Here is a 21,250-nt window from a genome sequence, read left to right as displayed (position 1 = left end):
TAAGTTGCATTTATTTCACTACAGGGTATGCTAACATTAAACTCAAATTTTGAATAGCAGTGAACGCTAAGACCACGCAAGTTCGACATGAAACTCAGTTATAAGCAGTGTTGGTGATAACGCGTTAGTTTTTTCGGTAACTCAGTAACTTCCTCTTTACCATTTGGGACCTGTAACGGGTAACATATTTACGGTAACATTTATTGGTAACATGAGTTGTCACGTTACTAGTTACTTTTTGTTCCAGTTGTCACCCACTCCGTTACCTTTTTCTAGAAAAAAACACGCAGAGCACCTACAGCGATGTTGCAAATAAACAAACAGGTGCTGTCGACGACCTTTGTTGCGGCTCGCATGCATGACAGAAAACACCTGCCCTTGACAACGCACCCAACTAAAAAAAAAGAGAATAGCCATAAAGCAAGAAACACGTGCACGAACACGCATTCCCACACTTGCCTTCGCCTAGCTCCTCTTCCCAAACCACTCACACACACAACTCTCTAAAGAGTGGAAGCATGGCGAGCATTTTGGAACATCATATTTTTCAGAATTACTCTAAATTTGTTGAGAGATCAGTGACGTTTTCTTTGTGCAGTTAGAACTGATGATGAGGTGTCAATTGGTGCTTAATGCCACATTCAGAAGATGGCTTCACCATGTGCCACAGAGTTAGAATCCAACACTTGTAACTCTGCAGGCAACTTTAGGCCACTAAAACATTGCTAAGCTCTTGCACATTTGTGCAAAGTATTCTCGTTAAATCAGGATATCGCATAAAATTGTTGTTTGGGCTAGAAGTTTTATGTGAAATATGAGCATTATAAAATTGTTATCATGAGTTCGTAAGGCGAAGACGCACTAATTAAATTTTTTGGCCATGACGTAACGGCAAAGCAACGTATGGTACTTATTTCGGTAACGGTAACGCGTTACTTTTTTTTCTAGGTAACGCAGGGTGGTAGCACGCTCCTTTTTCCTTAGCGTAACGAGTAACATATTTAGATACTGTTTTTCAGTAACGCCCATAACACTGGTTATAAGGTCTGAATATTGTTATGGGAGTGGCGTACGGCTAAGGGGGGGGGGGGGGGGGGTTAATTATTGGCATTGTTCCTTTTTAAGACAAAATAAAAAGAAAATATTGCGGCAACGAGACAGCGATATATCGTTTGTCATATCTGAACACAGAGATTAAAATGCTTAAGGTGTTTGTGAGCAAACAAAATCAAGTCCTTCAGGGACAGAAAAGAGCACCCGGAAAATTTTCGGGGCGGCGGCCGCCGTCTCTTGCCTCCCGTTGGTGCCGTCACTGAAACGGACAGCCATTTATTTCCCTATTGAAGTTTAAAAATGATTATTTATTCGTTTTGTGCATATTCACTGGCAGCCAAGCGATGATGCATTAAATAAATTGGCTGTGGTTTAGCTCTGGTTAAACCTGGTTGAATTGCGAAAGCTCGCTTAGCTGCTTCGGCTTTTCGTCGTTTTCGCAATCGTTCTTCTCGTTGTTCCTGTTTCCTGGGCACGTTGCAACCTCTTTCTCTCATTGTTCCTAGCTTGCTTAGCTTCCGCCTTAGAACTTAACTGTTCCAAAGCAGTTGAGCAACTAGATTCAGATATAGACTCTTCGTTGATAACTTCCATGGCGAGACTGATCAACCAACGCATAGTGCACCACTATATATCCCAGTGAAACTGTCATGGAGCGAGCGCAAGGTGAGGAGGTCGTCATATCAACGGAGAGACCACCTGTTAGGCGCGGCGCCGGCACGGGGGCCACGGCACATGGACCACCTGGTGTTCTTTAATGTGCACTGACACCGCACAGTGTTCTAGCATTTCACGTCCATCGAAACACGACTGCCGCAGTCGGGATCGATCTTGCGCCTTTCGAGTCAGCAGCCGAGCACCACAACCACTGAGCCACTACGGTGGCAATTAATAATGTCACAGTAGGTGTAAAACAGGCAGGGCCATAAATGGCACACAATCAGGCTGGTCCAGAATTGAAAATGTTTTTTGGGCAAACATGCACCCAGAAACGGAAAACAACTTGGGAGCAGCGATATAGCAGCAGTGCACTCAGTGGTCATCGAGTTGGGAATGCCAGTCATTTTTTGTTGCCCTCAATTCAAAGATGAAGGACAACAGTTGAAATGAAGCACCTAAAACGCCGGCAACTATCTCGAACATTATAGAAATGGCCGCATGTTTTTCAGAGCACTCTGATTACACTTCCACAGCAAATACAGTAAAAGCTCGTAAATTCGAATTCAGAAATGCAGACAATTCGAACTGCCGGTGCAGTCTTAGCTAACGCCCGTGTAAGTCTATGGCGCTGGACGCTCGCTAATTGGGACGATATTGGTCTCTCACCGGTTAATTCGAACGGGCTGCCGAAAGATGGCCACGTCTAGGAATGACCGGCACTGGAAGCGGTCGTAAAAATAGCCCAACTCAACCCTGAACTACATGCTGCAGTGTCGAATGTGCACCTCCAACGTGCGCGCAACGGCAGGACTAATGAAAAACGTACGGCCCCGTTAGCTCCATCTCCGAGACTTGTCCGACCACGTAGTTTCGGTTTCGCTTTTCCGAGCTTAACGCCAGTCTGCGGCAACAGCGGCTATCAGCCGCGAATTGGACAGCCAATCAAGACCATCTGACAGCCGTTTTGGATGCTGAATGGCGCAGCTGCGGGTTTCCCTTGCTTCCATCACCATGGTTCTTCCATTGCGCCATGGTTTCACCATGGAGGAAGGAAAGTTGCGCCGAAACTACGTGCTTACCACGTGCCGTTCGCTGTTTGTACAGCCAGCTAAGCACGGCTGCACGTCCAATCCAAGTGGCCGTGAATGAAGCCTCTGTGAAAGGGCTCCACTGCAACCGTGCAGTACCGTGAAGGACGTCAGGGAGGCCGTTACCATTTTGGAGCCGTTCTGCTTCGAGGTGCACAGTGCGCACAATAAGGTGTTGATGGAAATGTGAAAATTATTCATCGCAGTGCTGTCCTCATCTCAAAAGCCAGTGAACATTGAACAATATATTTCAGCAAATAAATCTTGCATGATGCAGACGGTTCTTGTCAGTTTTTTCCGAGGTCATTGGATAATTAGAACTTCGGATAATGCAAACATTTTTCCAGGTCCCTTGAAATTCGAATTAACAAGCTTTCAATCTAGGATACTGATAACAACACGTTTTGGATACCATGTGCAATGTTGAAAATCAGGCACAGCAGAGCTTCACTGCAATAAAAATTTTAGAAAGTTCTTCTGTGTTAACTTTTGAGGTTTGAGCGATAGCTTAGGCTGTGGCAACCTTGGTGTTTTTTGCTTTTCCTCCTCGACAGTGGTGGCTGGTCTTGTATCCAGGCTGCAATGCACCAAGATACATTTCAAGTGCCACTGTGGGTTTTCTACTGAAAGCGCCACTGTAATTATAGTCTTCATTAACTTCGCACCATCAAAAGCTCTAGCTATAGAAAGACACAAACTTACCACTGACAGTGGTAGCCACAACCAGCAGTTCATTCATTAGTAATTACCACAAAGCATGAAATGCTTACTGATAGCTACCCTGCAGTACTTTCCACGACAGAACTTCCCTGAAATTTTAAAGAGTCTGAAATAAGCTCTGCTAGTTGTTCAAATGGGCCTACAAACATCAAGCGAAAGTGCTTCCCAAGTGTAAAAATTCTGCTCTCACTAGCAGCTTGAATGACCCTTGCAACAAATGGGAAACAGCAAAGGCCTCATTAGACCAAACTGTTAGTGTTATGTATATTGATTTCAGGCTACATTTTTAAGTAAATTAAGCACTGTGATTTGCAATCCAGTAATTCGTGCCGCCTTTTCAAATTGTGTGAAAACATGAAAAGACAGCACCGCTTTGATGAGAAAAAAAGATTTAAGACCTCTACCTTCACCGAAAATTGAGAGTACAATGCCCCATCCTTCCACTCGTTGCTTAAGAAGCGAATGCTACAAATCTGGATATTCAGTGAAGGACAAAAGAAGCACAGCGCTGCATCACTAAGAAGCAAAGGCCTGCAAAACGGAGACTGTTCAAACAGTACAGTGGTCAAACCCTCCAGCAGGCATGAATCCAACCCTTTAACACTTTATCACTGGTCACAAAATAACCGTTCATTTTGCCTCTGAGAGTAGGCGTAAACAGGAAATTCATAGCAGTGGACAGTTCACTGCACATCAAGCATCATGAAAAGAAACTGCATGTGCAGAGTTTAGACTTTGCTTCCTTTTTTTTAATTCAGCGGGCCTTTCTCGTATTTATTTTGGAATGCAACTTTCGTTGTTTTCTGGCGAGTTATTTTCTAAGAAAAACTTTTTTTTTCCAGTCAAATATATGATGTCCACGTGCAGTGAAAAATGACACAGAGTTTTATATTGGCCTTTTTTTTTGAACGACAAGCTCATATAGTAGTCATTAAAACACAAATGGTCGTATTAATAGCTGCACTCAAAACCATGGTACTAAATTCAAAAAATAGCGTTATTTCAGTGAGTTCCCGGTTCCAGCACTTTCTTAATTTCCATCTGGGATCTACTGTAACTGGTACTAAATAGCCAGCTATTTGTGACATGCATGCCATAAATACTGCCATTTTTCGGCTAAAATTGAGTTTCAAAAAAAAATTGCCATACTTTTATCAGTGTTTTTCAGTTCAAACCAAATAGTCCATCGCTTAATAATGTGTCCATAATTTTCATATTGCTATTGCTAGAGCATGTTTTGTTGTTGTGTTGTGTCGGGCTTTAATAGCACATAGGCAACTAAGGCCATTATGCACCAAATGCAAGGGTTGTGTGTTTGTATTGAGGGAACTAAAACTATTTAACATCTCACAATTCCTTTAGCAGCTTTGCTTCATTATAAATGTAAAAATTTCAAAAAGTGCTTTTTCTCCCAGGAGTAACCTAGGGTGCAAAGGGATGTGTTCATCATAAAGTTGTGGGGAATGCTTTTGTCTTAGTCATTAGAGCTTAGTGCTTGAACATAAAATGTGGTTTATAGTTACCACTTCTCCACGGAATTCACATGTAGGTTTGTCTTGTTCTGTCAGGATGAAGTTATGTGTGAGGTACGTGTGGCCTATACGAAGACGGCACTGAATCACTTCCTTGAAATGTTCCTAATGGGTGCATGACTTCCATTCACCTAAAACTGGCTTTAACAAGTGTAGTTTATTATTTACTTCCGTGTTACAAGCGAACTGCCTTTTTTTCCTGAACTTCTGATGTCCTAGGTTCATGCAATTATTAAAGGGCATATTTACTATTTTTATTCGCTTGCCATTTGCTTGAGAAGCGCAGAAGCCTGGTCTCTCACTCCCTTTTATTCCATCATGACTCGGGACCCAGCACAGTTTTATGTTTTGTCCTTAGGCTACGGCTGTTATGTTGTGTATGATGCCACCAAGTAGCGCAGTGATTGCATTTCTAGAGTGAAGAGCTGTAAGTATGCTAAGGAAGTCTCCATAAATGATACTATTTGCAAGGCTCTCATTTACTATTTTTTCTACGGCTACACAGACAGCGTAACATTCAGCAGTGAAAACCGATGCACACTGTGGAAGACTTACTGTTTCTTCCCATTTCACTCGTATTACTGCATTTCCTACATAAACATCCATGTTTGAACCATCAGTATAGAAGTCCAAAAAGCTACTGTCAATTTCTTCGAGTGCAGGGAATTCTTGTACTATAATATGTTTGTTGTTATGGAGTTTGCTTTTTACGGGACTGTTTAAGTGTGAAATCGCAGATTACAAGAAAATTGTACCATGAAGGTAGTGGGTCTCGTCTTTGGGCAATGTCGCGCAGTGTGTTCTGCATGCAGAGATTCTGGCACATCTCTTCAAACTGCAAGACCAATGACCTGGTAGCCTGAGATTTCTTGTTGAATATTATTCTAGAAGGACATTCTGTTACAACCAGATAGCAGATGTGTTTTGGTAGCGATCTTACTTTAAGGACATATGCACACGCTAGATCAGTTCTTCTAAGTGAGGGTTCATTTGTTTTTGCACAGAGTCCGACTATGGGGGATGTCCTGTATGCACCGCATGAAAGGCACAGGCCTGAGTTGTGTACAGGATCTAATTTTTTAGGCATGCACACGCTAGAGCAGTTCTTCTAATTTCAAGTGAGGGTTCATTTGTTTTTGCACAGAGTCCGACTATGGGGGATGTCCTGTATGCACCACATGAGAGGCGCAGGCTTGAGTTGTGTACAGGAGCTAATTTTTTTAGGTATGCTCATATTAGAGCAGTTCTTCTAATTTCAAGTGAGGGTTCATTTGTTTTTGCACAGAGTCCGACTATGGGGGATGTGCTGTATGCACCGCATGAGAGGCGCAGGCCTGAGTTGTGTACAGGATCTAATTTTTTTAGGTATGCACAAGTTATAGCAGTTCTTCTAATTTCAAGTGAGGGTTCATTTGTTTCTGCACAGAGTCCGACTATGGGGGATGTCCTGTATGCACCGCATGAGAAGCGCAGGCCTGAGTTGTGTGCAGGATCTAATTTTTTTAGGTATGCACACGCTAGAGCAGTTCTTCTAATTTCAAGTGAGGGTTCATTTGTTTTTGCACAGAGTCCGACTATGGGGGATGTCCTGTATGCACCACATGAGAGGCGCAGGCTTGAGTTGTGTACAGGAGCTAATTTTTTTAGGTATGCTCATATTAGAGCAGTTCTTCTAATTTCAAGTGAGGGTTCATTTGTTTTTGCACAGAGTCCGACTATGGGGGATGTGCTGTATGCACCGCATGAGAGGCGCAGGCCTGAGTTGTGTACAGGATCTAATTTTTGTAGGTATGCACACGTAAGAGCAGTTCCTCTAATTTCAAATGAGGGTTCATTTGTTTTTGCACAGAGTCCGACTATGGGGATGTCCTGTATGCACCGCATGAGAAGCGCAGGCCTGAGTTGTGTGCAGGATCTAATTTTTTTAGGTATGCACAAGTTATAGCAGTTTTTCTAATTTCAAATGAGGGTTCATTTGTTTTTGCACAGAGTCCGACTATGGGGATGTCCTGTATGCACCGCATGAGAGGCGCAGGCCTGAGTTGTGTACAGGATCTAATTTTTTTAGGTATGCACAAGTTATAGCAGTTTTTCTAATTTCAAGTGAGGGTTCATTTGTTTTTGCACAGAGTCCGACTATGGGGGATGTGCTGTATGCACCGCATGAGAGGCGCAGGCCTGAGTTGTGTACAGGATCTAATTTTTGTAGGTATGCACACGTAAGAGCAGTTCCTCTAATTTCAAATGGGGGTTCATTTGTTTTTGCACAGAGTCCGACTATGGGGATGTCCTGTATGCACCGCATGAGAAGCGCAGGCCTGAGTTGCGTACGGGATCTAATTTTTTTAGGTATAACGGTCTCGCTGAGCCATACACAACACGCCCTTAGGAGGAATGTACCAAAGAGCGATAAATGTGCAAAAGACATGTTCTATCAGACCACCAATGCTTCCTTGAGAGCACTTTGAGTATGTCTAAAGATTGCGAGGCTTTTTTTTAGCGTGTTTATGTGCAGCAAGGCCGTGAGCTTTGTCAAATGTTATTCCTAAAAATTTATGCTCTTGTTTTACTGGTAGTATGGTTTCTTTCAAGTGCAGGGTGGGGTCATTCTGCAAGCTTCTTTTGAGCGAGAAAAGAACCGCTACTGTTTTTTTGGGGGCAGACCTTAAACCCTTTTCTGTCAGCCCAAATCGCTAGTCTGTTTAATGTTAGCTGTATCTGTCTCTCACAAGGTTGATAAGCTGGAGAATGTGCACGCAATAAACCTTGGAATTATTCTGCATATGGAATTCATTTTCATAACAAATAGTGCAGTGCTTAAACGCACCCCAGAGGTACTCCGTTTTCTTGAATGAAGTCCCTTGGAAACACTGAATCCAGGCATACACGAAATGAACGGCTGGACAAGAAATCTTTCAAGCAGTTCAGTATCCTACCACGAATACCTAAGTCAACTAGGTCACGGAGAAGCGACTGCTGTAGCTATTGTAGCTATCCTCCCCTGTACCTCAACTGGCTGGTTAAACACCACAACTCGGAACCTTCTTCATGACAGCTTTTGACATCTTTGATGACAAAGGGATCTTCAGTCTTGCTCTAGTGTGCTTCTGTTTTGTAAAATACGTGTCCGGAAAAATGCAAGCACCTGAATGCATCTCATGGTTAAAAATCAATTACTGGTCACTTCAAAACCCAACATCTACCCTCAAATGGAAGCATGCCTTAATAGGCACAATGCATTTGCGTTGCCAGCACAACTGCTGCATTTTGCAAGTCTCAAAACATCTTAGCATGCCAATATATATTTGCACTGCTTGCAGTTAGAATCACATACCCTAGTGATGAGTTCAGCACTGTGGCTAACATTGGTGGAATGTACCTAGCCACAGTAGCATGTGCAGCAACCATAAAGTCCTCTAAAACAGATGCAGAAATGAAAGGTAGTAAATAACTCTCTCTCATGCAGCCAAAATTTTAGTGCTATTGAACACAAAGTGACCTAACAACTCCACTACTACATCCTCACTGCTTTATTGAAAGTCTGGCTTAATGTTGTTAAAAAATAACTACATTATAATAAAGCAAACTGTAGAGGCAAATGAAAAAGAAAATGATCGAAAGAGAGAACTGCATATCTCCACCCTTGGAGTAACTCAATATGTACATGCTATTTCCAGATTCAGAAATAACAAACTAAATAGAAACAGCCAATAAAAAGACTTTATTTGCTGGGTTTTTGTATCTAGAGTCTTATGAAGTAGCAAAGGTAATGAACACATACCCTTTTTAAGCTTTATGTCCGAAATGTGACGCAGCTGAACAGTATATATATTATTTTACAAATGAGAACTGCATATGGCTCTTTGTACACAGTGAACGGAAGTGGCAATGTCAATGTACAGCCGCACAAAATATTAAACAGCGCACACTACTGCCTTATAACATTTTTCACACATTGCTTAATTGAAACTGGCAGCTGTGGTATGTGCAGGCAGGTAGTGGGCACTAGTGCGCTTTCTCATAGACAAATAATATTTATTCACGTCTGATAGAGAAGGCTTGCAATTAGAATGGAGTGGTGTGCTTAGTTTACTATAGTGTCCACACCTGTACATATGTAATATTATTGAAAGCTCTTGCATTTGCCCACTGGTTGCTAATTAAATTTTCTAGGTGAGCCTGGGCCACCTGGGTAATTTTACTGCCTGCAACGCCACCCTGTCTCACATGGCCCTACACTCCATAATGTGCCATCAGTGGTTGTAACCCAAAAAAGCCTGCACCATAACAATTTTAAGTTGTACAGGGATCGGGTGCTCTCAGGAATGTGCCATTGCAGTCCCATAGTTCCAATGAGTTTGAGAGCGAGCGCTCTTGAAGGAAAGGTACATCTATCCCTGTCGCTTCTTCACCATATGGAAGACAGCAAGAAAATGTTCCTCTATTTTTTTTTGGTAATAAAAAGTCAACAAGCAAAAGGCATTCAAAACAAAAAACACAAACAGCATGCTCATTGCATACATTCTTTTTGAAATGGGAGAGGAAGTTTCTTATTCTTGCTCACAAGTGTGCATCATTGGCAATACACAAGGGCACCGCACTCAAAGTCAGCAGAGTGAATAATAATAATAATAATAATAATTGGTTTTTGGGGAAAGGAAATGGCGCAATGTTTGAAAAGCTCAGCTGTGTGGTGCAAGCTTCTTTTCTGTAAGCATTGTAAAGGCACGACTTCGCCAATAAAATGACAGGACAAGACACCCACTAGTGAGCGGTATTTTCATTACAAGTGCTTCTGAAGGACCAGCAGAACACTGCCTCTGAGAATTTAATACAGCTGAGTCACTGAAGTTACAGAGATGCCCTACAGCGCACCATCAGGACAGATAATCATGGGTGGCCCGAGTGGTGAACGACATCATATAGCTTCCTTAACTAGGAAACAAGAGGGTGGGAAATAAGAAGTCTCACCACTCGTGGGCTGGCTACCACCACTGCAGCCGGCACTGGCAGCACTGGAGCACGCTGCTGGGGGAGGAATGCCAATCGACTGCAGCCTGGCAGCCACAGCCTTCACTTTCTTGGTAAGCCATGCAAGGCACTTAGGCTCATTGTAGCGGTACACTTGGTCCTCGCCATGTCCTGGCAATATGCACAAAAAGGGATGAATGAAACAAATGGGTCTGCATACATCAAGGGCAAGAAGGGTTGTTCTGAGGAAAGTTTGTGACCAGCTACAAAAAGTGCAGCATGTGTGACCAACAGCCAACCCGCGTGGACAGCTAAAGTCGAAGAGCAACCAAGGAAGAATTCTTATAAATGAAACATCGTGCCACAACCATGCAAAGGTACCATCCCACAGCGGTGCAGAATGAGTCTGTAGCCTTGCACACTGACACATGACCTTGTGGGCAACCCAAACTAATGCTAACATTTTATAACCTCTACATATAGGTCTGCATGACTGAAGTTCATAGTTCTTCAGCGCAACGGCACGTTTTTAGCCAAGGAAAAGAAGACAGAAGACAGAAAAGAAGAAGGACGAACAGGGACGAACACAGCGCTGTTCGTCCCTGTTTTTCCTTGGCTAAAAACGTGCCGTTGCGCTGAAGAACTATGAACTTCAATCAACAATACCAACTAGCCCAAGAACTAACTCTACTGAAGTACATTTCTTATACATCGGGCTCGCCTTTCCTCTGTGCAGCGCTGTGTTCGTCCCTGTTCGTCCTTCTTCTTTTCTGTCTTCTGTCTTCTTTTCCTTGGCTAAAAACGTGCCGTTGCGCTGAAGAACTATGAACTTCAATCAACAATACCAACTAGCCCAAGAACTAACTCTACTGAAGTCTGCATGACCATGGGCTATTAGCACTTGTGTTGGACAGGCTGGGTAATCTGCAATGCAACTTTTGGCTACCCCATAGCATTGCCCACCAAGGAAATTGCTTCATTCAAATTCACTCACAAACTTTTTTCCTCATCCACCTACTTACTGATGCTCATTTTCACTCACAGCTGTGAGTGGATGTGAGCATGGGTGAAGTTTTCCACACGTTTTTGGGCGGGCAATGTCCTTTTTGAATTCTTTTTTTGCTAACAATGCTTCTGTGTGGGCAAGGTGGCTTTTGTTCCAGCTCTCCTCCCTTAGCATTGCCTAGTGTTTCTTCTGCACAACTCTCCCACCAGATGCAATAATGAGCCAGTCAGGGCTGTGTTGGGCTCTTTGGCCAAATTTCGTAGTGTGGCCACTCGAAGAAGGTTGCTAGTCGCATCTCTTTCATGGCATGAAGCCATTTTACGTACATGTACTTCCCATGCTTGCTGCTGAGACCGTGAGAGCTTTTTATCAGTGATAGCATAAGCTAGGATAGCTTCTCTGCAAGAAAGTCTAGCAACTGAGGCTGATGGCATCTTAAGCGTCTACAATAAGTTTGCCTCAAGGACGGTGTGTCTGCCAGTCTGCATAAACACAATGGATGCAGCACGTGGTGACCAAATATTTTGGCCACATGGAAAATAAGAGTGTTTTTCCAAATATTGAGGCTGTATCTCTTGGGTAAGAGAAATCACTAGGATCACAACAGTGGTGAGAAGAAATCGTAGTACCATACAGGTTGCGTGGAAGTGTTTTCCATAATCATTTACTGCCTGAGTTCCAATCCACATAAGATAAAACCGAGGTAACTGGCTGTGGTTCTACTGAGGACCGGAACAATGACATTAAGAGAAATGGTCTTGGCAGGATCTGGGGCTGATTTCGTCAGCTTTCTCTGAGATTCAGTCAGTTGTTTAACAGTTCACCTCTCAGAAAAGTTTTCCTTCAATAATACAATTTAGCAGCAATGAACCTGCAAGACGTCATCACGCCCTACCATCAGCTTACCAACCCTTAATGCCATCCAGTCGAAAACTTACCTCTCACACTAACATCCAATCCTTCACATTCAAGGCCATTCATATATCCACTCACATGTGTCCATTCACATTCATGCCTATACACACTTGCATCCACTCACTAAAACTAGCATCTACTCACACTCATGTCCACTCATGCTGGCATCCGCTCACTCAAACCCACACTCATGTCCACTCTAACTGACACATACATTCACATCCACTCCTATCTACAGACTTATCAAGTACACTTTGCCTTGTGCGAGAAAATGGTAAACAATGGGCATGATGGGCCGAGTTGTGTCAACTGTTAAACACATCCAGCTTGGGGTGCATAAATCCTGCTTATGAATCATGTCTTTGCCATGCTGCTTCCCTAAATCCTGAAGTCTCGAGTAGCTTTTTGGGATATGTTGTGCACCTGAATATGCCAAGGTAGACGTGCACAGCAGTCCAGTAATGGCATCCAACTACTTAAACATTGCTTCTTTCATGCACTTCTATCATTAAAACACCAAACTGCCTCATGAATGGCTGCCTGCAGTCTTTGCACTCGCAAATGTTGGTTATGGGCACCGGGCCCAAATCATTTGCTTCAGTGACTAGTTTTCATGCTGTAAACTAAAGCTCCAGCATGTCAGCTAGCATCAAGAATGCATACTAACTCCAATTGGACAGCTATAAAACCAAATGATGAAAAAAGTTGTACAAGTCATTCACCTTAAGAGTATGACACATTAGCAATAAAGGGTCCCACGGTCACGTGGGGGTCCTCTGGCACAACCTTTTGATAACATCAACACACTTGTTGCCATCACAGACTGCTTTGTTATACATCATTGTCCATATTAATTGTTGATGCTAATTAGTAATCCAAATTAACTAACTGTTCAAGTAACGTAATTTGCCTACTGTGTGGTGTAAGGTGCTTGCACAAGACCTCCATTCACCTCACTGAACAAATGTTTCTCAGTGGTGTAGAGGGTAGCATGCCCGGCTACTCACCGAAAGGACAGCGGATCGATTCCACTTGATCATTTTTCTTTTCAGCGAAACTGCTTTTCTACAACACTGCCTTCTCTACCAATCAGGGGTTTCTAGCTCCACCGAAACCAGATTTTCCACAAGATAGGAGATTTGATGATATGACATTAAATTTCAAAAATTTGGCATAAAACAAGGCAAGTAGCGAAAATTGTCCATGACTGCCTTCGGTACCCCAAATTTTTCTGCAGCAACCTGTGAAGCAATGTACTACAAAAATATTTTGAATGTCACAAATCTCGATGTTATAAGTCATTTGAGCGCTAAGAAAATGCACTGTAAAAAAATAATAAAATCAAGAAATTGATTTTTTGTATGAAACAGTCTCGCCCCACCATAAGAAGATCAAGTATTACAGCTAATTTTTTAATCCTTCCACAAGACCATGCCCCCCTCCAACACTTGGAACACAATGAGGTGATTCACGCTGAATATAGAAATTACCCAAGACGGGAGCCAGTGTTCTTGTATAAAAATACAAAAATCCTGTGGTTCCTTGCCATGGCAATGCCACTCTCATTTACTGATGGTCAGCACCAGCACTTGGGTGTATCAGCTAGGTGTTAGCATACTGACATACAGCACGTTCATTCATTCCACAGCATAGTACAAATGGAAATAAGATAATGCTTTTGTGTAAGCAAAGAGAATCTAGTTTTCCTTTCACATATTGCTAAGCAAAATAAAATAGATTACAAGCTCAGTGAGAAATTAACACAGAAGTGTGTTCACCCCCTCACAGACAAAGGTAGATTCAGCAGTCTACGAACACTGCCTGCTACAACAGAAGACATTGAGACAAAAGCCAACAGCTCCAGCTTACCGTCTACACACACGACTTTAATGTACCCCCTTTCATTGTTATGCATATTTGAGAAGCATTAGTGAAAAAAAAATAAGCAATTACTTACCTTTCGTGCAAAAGCAGTACCAGTGTCACAATGTGAAAATGCCAACATTTGTCTGCAGCCTTGGAGAATGAGGCCTCCACCCTCTAGAAGTACCACTCACATCCCTGCCTCTCATCCACCCACTGCCATCCTTGATCCATCCACCTCCTCACCTCACCCCACTTCCACCCACCTTCACCCTCCAGAGGTGCCAGCCACCACCAACCCACCTACCTCCACCCTCCACAAGGCCTCCACCCATGAGAAGCCCATGCAGTAATGGTATGAAAAAGTGACAGAAAAATCAAATTCAAGGACAGTGGGAAAGCCAGCTGCCCTCTAGAAGCACCACCCACCAGCCACCTCCCCACCACACTCCCGTAGCTAGAGGGCTTCCCATCCACCCACCACCATCCTTGACCCAGCTCCCCATCCCACCACTACCCTCCAGAAGCACCATACTCCAAAAGCGCTGCCCACCTCTGCACACTCAACCACCCAAAAAATTCTGTCGCATGTGTGAAGCTGCAGCTTAGAGTAAAAGCATTCAACAGAGTCAGAGCATGAAAGTAGTCATCGGGGGTAAATAAAATGCTTGCGCAGATTTGTCACATCAGATATCTGATTGTAAAAATGAAAAAAAATGAAAATTGGTTTCTCAGGAATGGAAATGGTGCAGTATCTGTCTCACATCACGGTGGACACCTGAACCGCACCGTAACGGAAGGGATAAAAACGGGAGTGAGAGAAGGAAGGAAGAAACAGATGCCGTAGTGGAGGGCTCCGGAATAATTTCGACCATCTGGGAATGTTTAATGCGCACTGATATCGCACAGCACACGGGCACCACTTGCATTTTACATTTCACGAAACACAACCGCCGCGGCTGGGTTCAAACTTGGGAACTCCGGTTCAGTAGCCGAGCGCCCTGACCACTGATCCACCCAGTAAATTTTTTTCCACGTTTTATGCAACTTTTGTGACAATCACAAATGAAATAATATTCTCAGTACTCAGTGACCACACAGAAATATTACAGGGATGGATTTATGGGTCATTCTTGGAAGGGGCAGTTGAAGGGCATTCTTATTTAAGCCAAGCATTTCTTGGATTTTTTTAAGTAAAAAGAAAAGGGGGGTTCAGCATAGTTTCTCACTTGGATGAAGGGGGGAACACCCTCCTGTAAATTTCCTCCTAGCAGATTATGTGACATACACCTCTTAAGGTTCCTCCAATAGTCTGCTTTCAATGCCACAGGCAAAGAGCATTGTTGGCAGACATGCTCCACACTAAGCCTATCCACAGAACACATACCAATGTAAACACACTGTTTAAATGGTAAAGCACTCAGACACTAAAGTGCACATATAGTCCACATTGCTTCCATAATGAAAAGTAGACATACCTTCAACATCTGCAATGTGCTGCATGCGATCACTGCAGGAACGGATGACTTTTAGCAACAAGCAGTCCTCCACAAAATCCTTGAGTAATAATAGTAATAATAATTGGTCTTGGGGGGAAAGGAAATGGCGCAGTATCTGTCTCATATCGCTGGACACCTGAAGGGTTAAAGCGGCTGTTTGGGCTTGTTGGTCAGTGAACATGGTAAAAGAATGCAGTGCGAAAAAAACAAGGACGAACAGAAGTGGACAGGACAGGGCGCTGACTACCAACACATTTATTCAGAAAGATGAGCAGCTTATATAACGCAGTCCAACACCCACGTGACCAAGAAAATAGCAAACGCGTTCAACTATCTAATACAAAAAAACAAAACGAAGTACACAATATCAAAGTGATACATATCTGGGTAACGCAAAGTCAGCCAAGAACCGATAAAACCGAGAGGACCACGACGAACCGTAAGGTGCACGCATGGAAAATGAACAGTCAGCGACCTTTGCCGCCAATGCAGCACGAGGCAAAACGAAGACGACAATAACAAAATAGTCACCGAACAATAAGTAAAAGTCGAAGCTAAAAGCAGGGTCGGGGCCAAACGCATAACAAAACAATACAAAACGCAACGCAAAAGCTGAGTCAACCGTTCACAGTCACACTGAGTCAAAAAAGTTGAAAGTTCTCTAGAACAAGAATTAAAAGCAGACGTGAATAAAAAAGACGTGTTTATAGTGGGCCTAGAAAACTGGACTCCTTGTCTGTAAGCAAAAATTGAAGGCGTGCTGACGCACTTGTCTCCAGCTTTGGCTATCATCCTTGCCTCAATGATGACTCTTCGTCCTTGACTTCTGTTCGTCCTTGTTTTTTTCGCGCTGCATTCTTTTACCATGTTTACCTGAAGGGTGCCTGAACGGCGCCGTAAGGGAAGGGATAAAGGAGACAGTGAAAGAAGAAAGGAAGAAGAGGTGCCGTAGTGGAGGGCTCCGGAATAATTTCGACCACCTGGGGATCTTTAACGTGCACTGGCATTGCACAGCACACGGGCGCCTTAGCGTTTTTCCTCCATAAAAACGCAGCCGCCGCCAGAACCAGTCACTGTGCTAACAACAAGAATCTAATTTGTCATCTTGATTCTGAGATGAAGGTATTCAATAAAACATACGCACAAATGATTTGCAGAAGTGTACAAAGTTCAACTAGTTGGCATGAATTCATAGTCAAAAAAGTATAAAGGATGGGACTCGAGATGGCACGAAAACAACACAAATGTTGACGACCAAATGATGTTTTTTGCCACAAGCACCCAATATAAGCTTAAGAAACACCGGAAAAAGAGTCATGCAATATTGCACACCCTCCCTAACAATTCACATGACTACTTCTTTTTGTTGTGTTTTTTGAGCTTCCCTTATGCACCTCCAAAAGTGAGGCATTAGGTCATAGCCAGCGCAAGTTGCCTGTATGCATTTTCCTCTGTCGTCCTTTGCACTGATCCAAAAATGCTCAAGTGGCTCCGCTGCACACTGCAGGTTTGTTAAAGAATTATGCGAGCCTTCATGAAATCAAGACGTGGTCTGTGATGAGTACATTACCTTGTAGAGGGGGGCCAGAGCAAAGAAGAGGGAATCTACTGGAGTGGCCATGTACACTGGCTGATCTGTTCACACAAAGAGTGAAACACACATAGCAATATGCACACCTAGCAGAGAACTGCACAAGTAAAAGAATCACACAATGCTGTGTAAAAGTAGGTTAGATAACATGAAGTAAAAGGAGCAGAGCTATAAATAAAAATCAGAAATAAGAATCATCTGCCATGACACAATTGCCTCACAGCAAAGCAGAAGCAATTTCTAAATTACTGGGAGCTGTGCTTTGTTTTCTGGCAAGGAGCATAAGCGATGCACAGTACCGAAATGTCATTGTATGGATTTAGACTAATGACTGAAATAACACAGAGGTACACTGCCACATACTGACAAAAACACTAGTTGATTACATTGAAAAAAAAGACATGTTGTGACAAATGAAAAGAAAGCACATGAAAATTTGCATGCAAAAGAAATAAATTCTCACTGGTATTGAAATCTTTCATTTCACTTTTTCAATAAAGGAACACTCTACTGCTGGAGATAAGTATAAAAATACAGACATATTCTTATAAACCTTTCCCGATGATGACAACAGCACAGGCGGAACTCAGTTCTGGCAGGAGTTCATCACTTAAATTGGCCAAGAAAGTCAGGCCAGAGCAGACAGACGCGCCATGCTGTGTTAAAACTTTGTGCCTCTCCAAACAATTGGGCAACATCGCCTGGAGTTGACACTGACACAGTGCATTCCTCGTCTTCGCTCTGTGCTGTTCTCCAGCACATGTCTCGCCGAGGCGAGGAAGCTGGAATGGAACCTGGGCAGCTGACGCTCAGCCGTTCACTTCACCAAGCCGCCTGCAACTCTATGGTTTCGCGTCCTTTCTGGTCTGTTACAGAAGCATTTGTTTACCCGTGACAATATGTTACACTTTATGAATAGGACTAAGTGCAATAGAAAGCATTTTTTTGAAAAACTTCAGTTGCTTTAATTTTTTTTTCTTGCAACTAGTCACTGTTTCTTGCACAGCTTAACCATGCTTTCTCAATCTCTTCTGATGTTTTCAGAAAGGCAGACTGCCACTCTGCTGCCATGACACCGCCTAGGTCGCGTGGCAGTGGTCACGTCTTTTATAAAATTGCTTAGGCTGCTTTTACATGAATGAGAATGCGTCATGAGTATGTTTTTCAAGAGGTCTTGAGGAGGAAAGTTGTGACTCATCTTCTACTCTCTTTCTCGATGTTTTTGCACTTTCCCTCAAAAATTGGAGTGGGGATTGACTTCTGTCCCATTCATGCAAACGTGACTACAGAGTCACTACAGTAAGATACAACTTAAAAAAACAGCAGTTGGCAACACTGGGCCACTGTCTATGGCGTCCCATAATATTCCGCTAGCTAATCATAAAAGTAAAAGAAATCAGCTTTTAGAGTGCAGCTCTTAGGTGCCAGTTTCCACATCATAGTCGTCGGCATTGTTGGCTTAGTCGATGTAGTTCGCATAACACGTCACCTGACAGGCGAGAGGTTGCAGGTAATGGCACAGCAAAACGCTACCTGCCAAGGCCCACGAGAGCAGAGGAATGGACAACCGGTAGGCGGCTTGTACGGAAAGACCCCGGAGGGTGGCTAGCAGCATAACACACTACCTGCCAGCCATGGCGTGAAAATACGTGAAGAGCTGTACAAAAATTTCGCATTACCTGCTGCTGTAATCATCTGTCAGTTTTTAATGTCTGACTCTGTCAAACAAGCCAGAGGCATCAAAATTCTTGAGCTTATAATTTCATCTCGTGGTTAGCTTCTTGCTTACATAACAAGAAAAGTTTTAATAACAGACTCCTTTTTTTGCCAAGAACGAATTCCTCGCAGGAGTCCTGAGTGCAGGCAGAGCTTCACTGCAGACTTAAGTTGCGTGTTGTGTTATGTTGGGTTTAATAGCACATACAGGCTATCATGCGCCAAGCTCAAGGAAAATTGTTTCCTGCAGATTTTACTAATATGTAAAAAGACATGGTGCTGCAGAGGGCCTAGAAAGTTAGTTCGTTCTGCCTAGTAATGAGAAGGAGAGAAATTTTATAAATGGCTAACAGTAAAAGTTTTAAAGAAGGCCGGGTAACCTCAGCAGCCGCCCTTGGCAGGCCAAGGATCTTGAGGCTCCCAACCAATCAAATAAAGACCTCATTTTCCTTCTCAGGAATGAGAAAGTGGCTGAAGTGCATGATATACATATAATGAAGTGAAGCAGTGGATCAAAATTTAGTTTCTCAAGAACACCTGTTTCTTTTAAAAAGCCAGAAACACAAGATGTGTTAACAATGGCATTTTCATCTAAAAGCATTGCTGGGTGTAAAGGAATGCATTCATTATAAAATTTAGTAACGTGCTTCTTTCTCAGTTTTCCTAGTTCTGAACAAGAGAATAAAATATATGTTAGTTTGAGGTCATTTCCACATCTTTCATAGTGAGGTTTGTCTTGCTTCATCAATAAGAAATTATGTGTAATGTGTGTATGTCCAATGCGGAGACAACATAAGATTACTTCTATAAATCGATCCTCGTGCCTACAGGTCTTGCATTCACCCATGACGGGCTTTACAAAGTGCAGCTTGTTGCAGTGCAAAGTGCAGGGTGCCCCCGCGCAATGGCCCTCCTAGGGGGTTTTCAACCCTCGCTTCATCATGGCACAAGACAGTGCGGTGGTGTCTCGCCTTATCTTCATCCTTGTCTTAAGCTGTGCTGCGTTGTACTCTTAGCTATCGTGGATTACCAATTAGCCCGATCAGCCACACTCTGACGACGCTCTGGTTGAAAATTTGCTATACTCCAGCAATTGTCAGGCAGCATCTCTGGAATGCACAGCCGTAAAATTTTTTTTAGAAGACTTATTCACACCATGGCTATGGCATTTGCAATCAAGCAATTTTGACACGCTTCTCTCTGCATTACCCTTTTCAAAATTTTTTTCTCTCATCTGTCCAGGTGACAAGCCTTCACAAGCGAAATTCCCCTTTTGGCTACATTTGCAGAGGAAGACGCAGAATACATCAGGCATCTACGTTGTGGCCCCTCATCACCAAGTACATTTTTTTGCTTTTCCCCTCCCAGCACCATGGCATGCATGAAACACAGTAATGGAGTGTGGGAACATGGAAACGCTCAAGCAGCTTTCTGACAAGACTGTGTCCTCATTCATGGTAAAAGAGGAAGGACGGAACGAGACTAATGGGCAGAGTAGTACCGGTACCCAGACCAGGCAGAGAAGTAATGGGCCAGGGAAGGAACTAAAATGTATATATTTTTTGTGCATGCACCAGAACGAGCGGCGCAGACGCTGTCCATCATTCACTCACGAACCAGGATGATGAACCAATGAAATGCAGTTGGCTATGATGTCACAGCAAAGCGTTGGGTGCCAGCATAAAGGATGAGGAGGATGGCTTTGTCAAAAGAGAGTGCGAATGGGCTTTGATTTGAGTATTCCCTGCTTTACAGAGTATGCATGGCTCTAATATTTTGCAGAGACGATCATAACGAGCCGATCTATGCACTGGGCTTGTTTATTTCAAATTTCCAAACCTGGTCAGGTGCCCGTCAAAGACTTCAATGTATCAATGCAAGCTGCACCAAAACTAGGAAGTTGTGTTGTGTTCGGTTTTCGGGCACATAGGAAACTAAGGCCATCATGTGCCAAGCTCGAGGTACGGAGGAATTTCATGGGTAGTTTTAAAGAGATGTAAAAGATATTCGGTGGTTTACAGTGCTTAAAAAGTTGGAACTACTCCGTGATGACAAAGGGAAAAAATTTTAGAAATTGGCACTATTAAAAGTTTTAAAGGGTGTTGGGTAACCTCAGCAGCCATCCTTACCCTGGCAGGGATCTCGAGGCTCCCAACTGATCAGATAATGGCCTCAGCCTTCTTCTCAGGGTGAGAAAGTGGCTGAAGTGTATTAAAAATTCAACAGACCAGTGAGTAAAAATTTAGAGTCTCTTGAGAAATCCTGTTTCTCCAAGAAAACTAAAAACGCACGACATATCCACAATTCCATTATCTCCTAAAAGCAGCATAGGATGAGGAGGAATGTATTCGTTATAAAATTGAGTAAAGTACTTCTTCCTTACTTCTTCCAGTTTCGCACATGAGAATAAAATATGGGTAACCATAACTTTGTCTCCGCACTCTTCGCAAACAGGTCTATCGCGTTTTGTCAGCAGGAAATTGTGTGAGGTACGTGTGTCCTATATGAAGATGGCAAATAATCACTTCCTCAGAACATATCTGGTGGGTGCAGGACATCCATTCACATATAAGCGGTTTTACATTGTGTAATTTGTTATTTACTTCGCTGTTCCACAAGAACTGCCATTTCTGTCT

The 21,250-nt window shown here is 43.0% G+C and overlaps 2 protein-coding genes across 22 annotated transcripts in view; both read right to left on the bottom strand.

Moving 5' to 3' along the window:
- Positions 1 to 21,250, bottom strand: part of LOC144114734 (uncharacterized) — a 391,960-nt gene that overhangs the window by 73,634 nt on the left and 297,076 nt on the right. The window lies entirely within an intron of this gene.
- On the bottom strand, positions 3,249 to 12,011 carry LOC144116423 (uncharacterized). The gene is made up of 4 exons (XM_077651167.1): positions 11,969 to 12,011; positions 10,025 to 10,195; positions 8,388 to 8,469; positions 3,249 to 3,378 (listed from the first exon to the last, which is right to left on the bottom strand). Exons 1-4 carry the CDS (start codon positions 12,009 to 12,011, stop codon positions 3,249 to 3,251), a joined length of 426 nt encoding a protein of 141 aa, XP_077507293.1.

Source organism: Amblyomma americanum, chromosome 1, assembly GCF_052857255.1.
Source record: "Amblyomma americanum isolate KBUSLIRL-KWMA chromosome 1, ASM5285725v1, whole genome shotgun sequence".
NCBI classification, from domain to species: Eukaryota; Metazoa; Arthropoda; class Arachnida; order Ixodida; family Ixodidae; genus Amblyomma; species Amblyomma americanum.
This window is presented reverse-complemented; position numbering and strand designations above follow the sequence as displayed.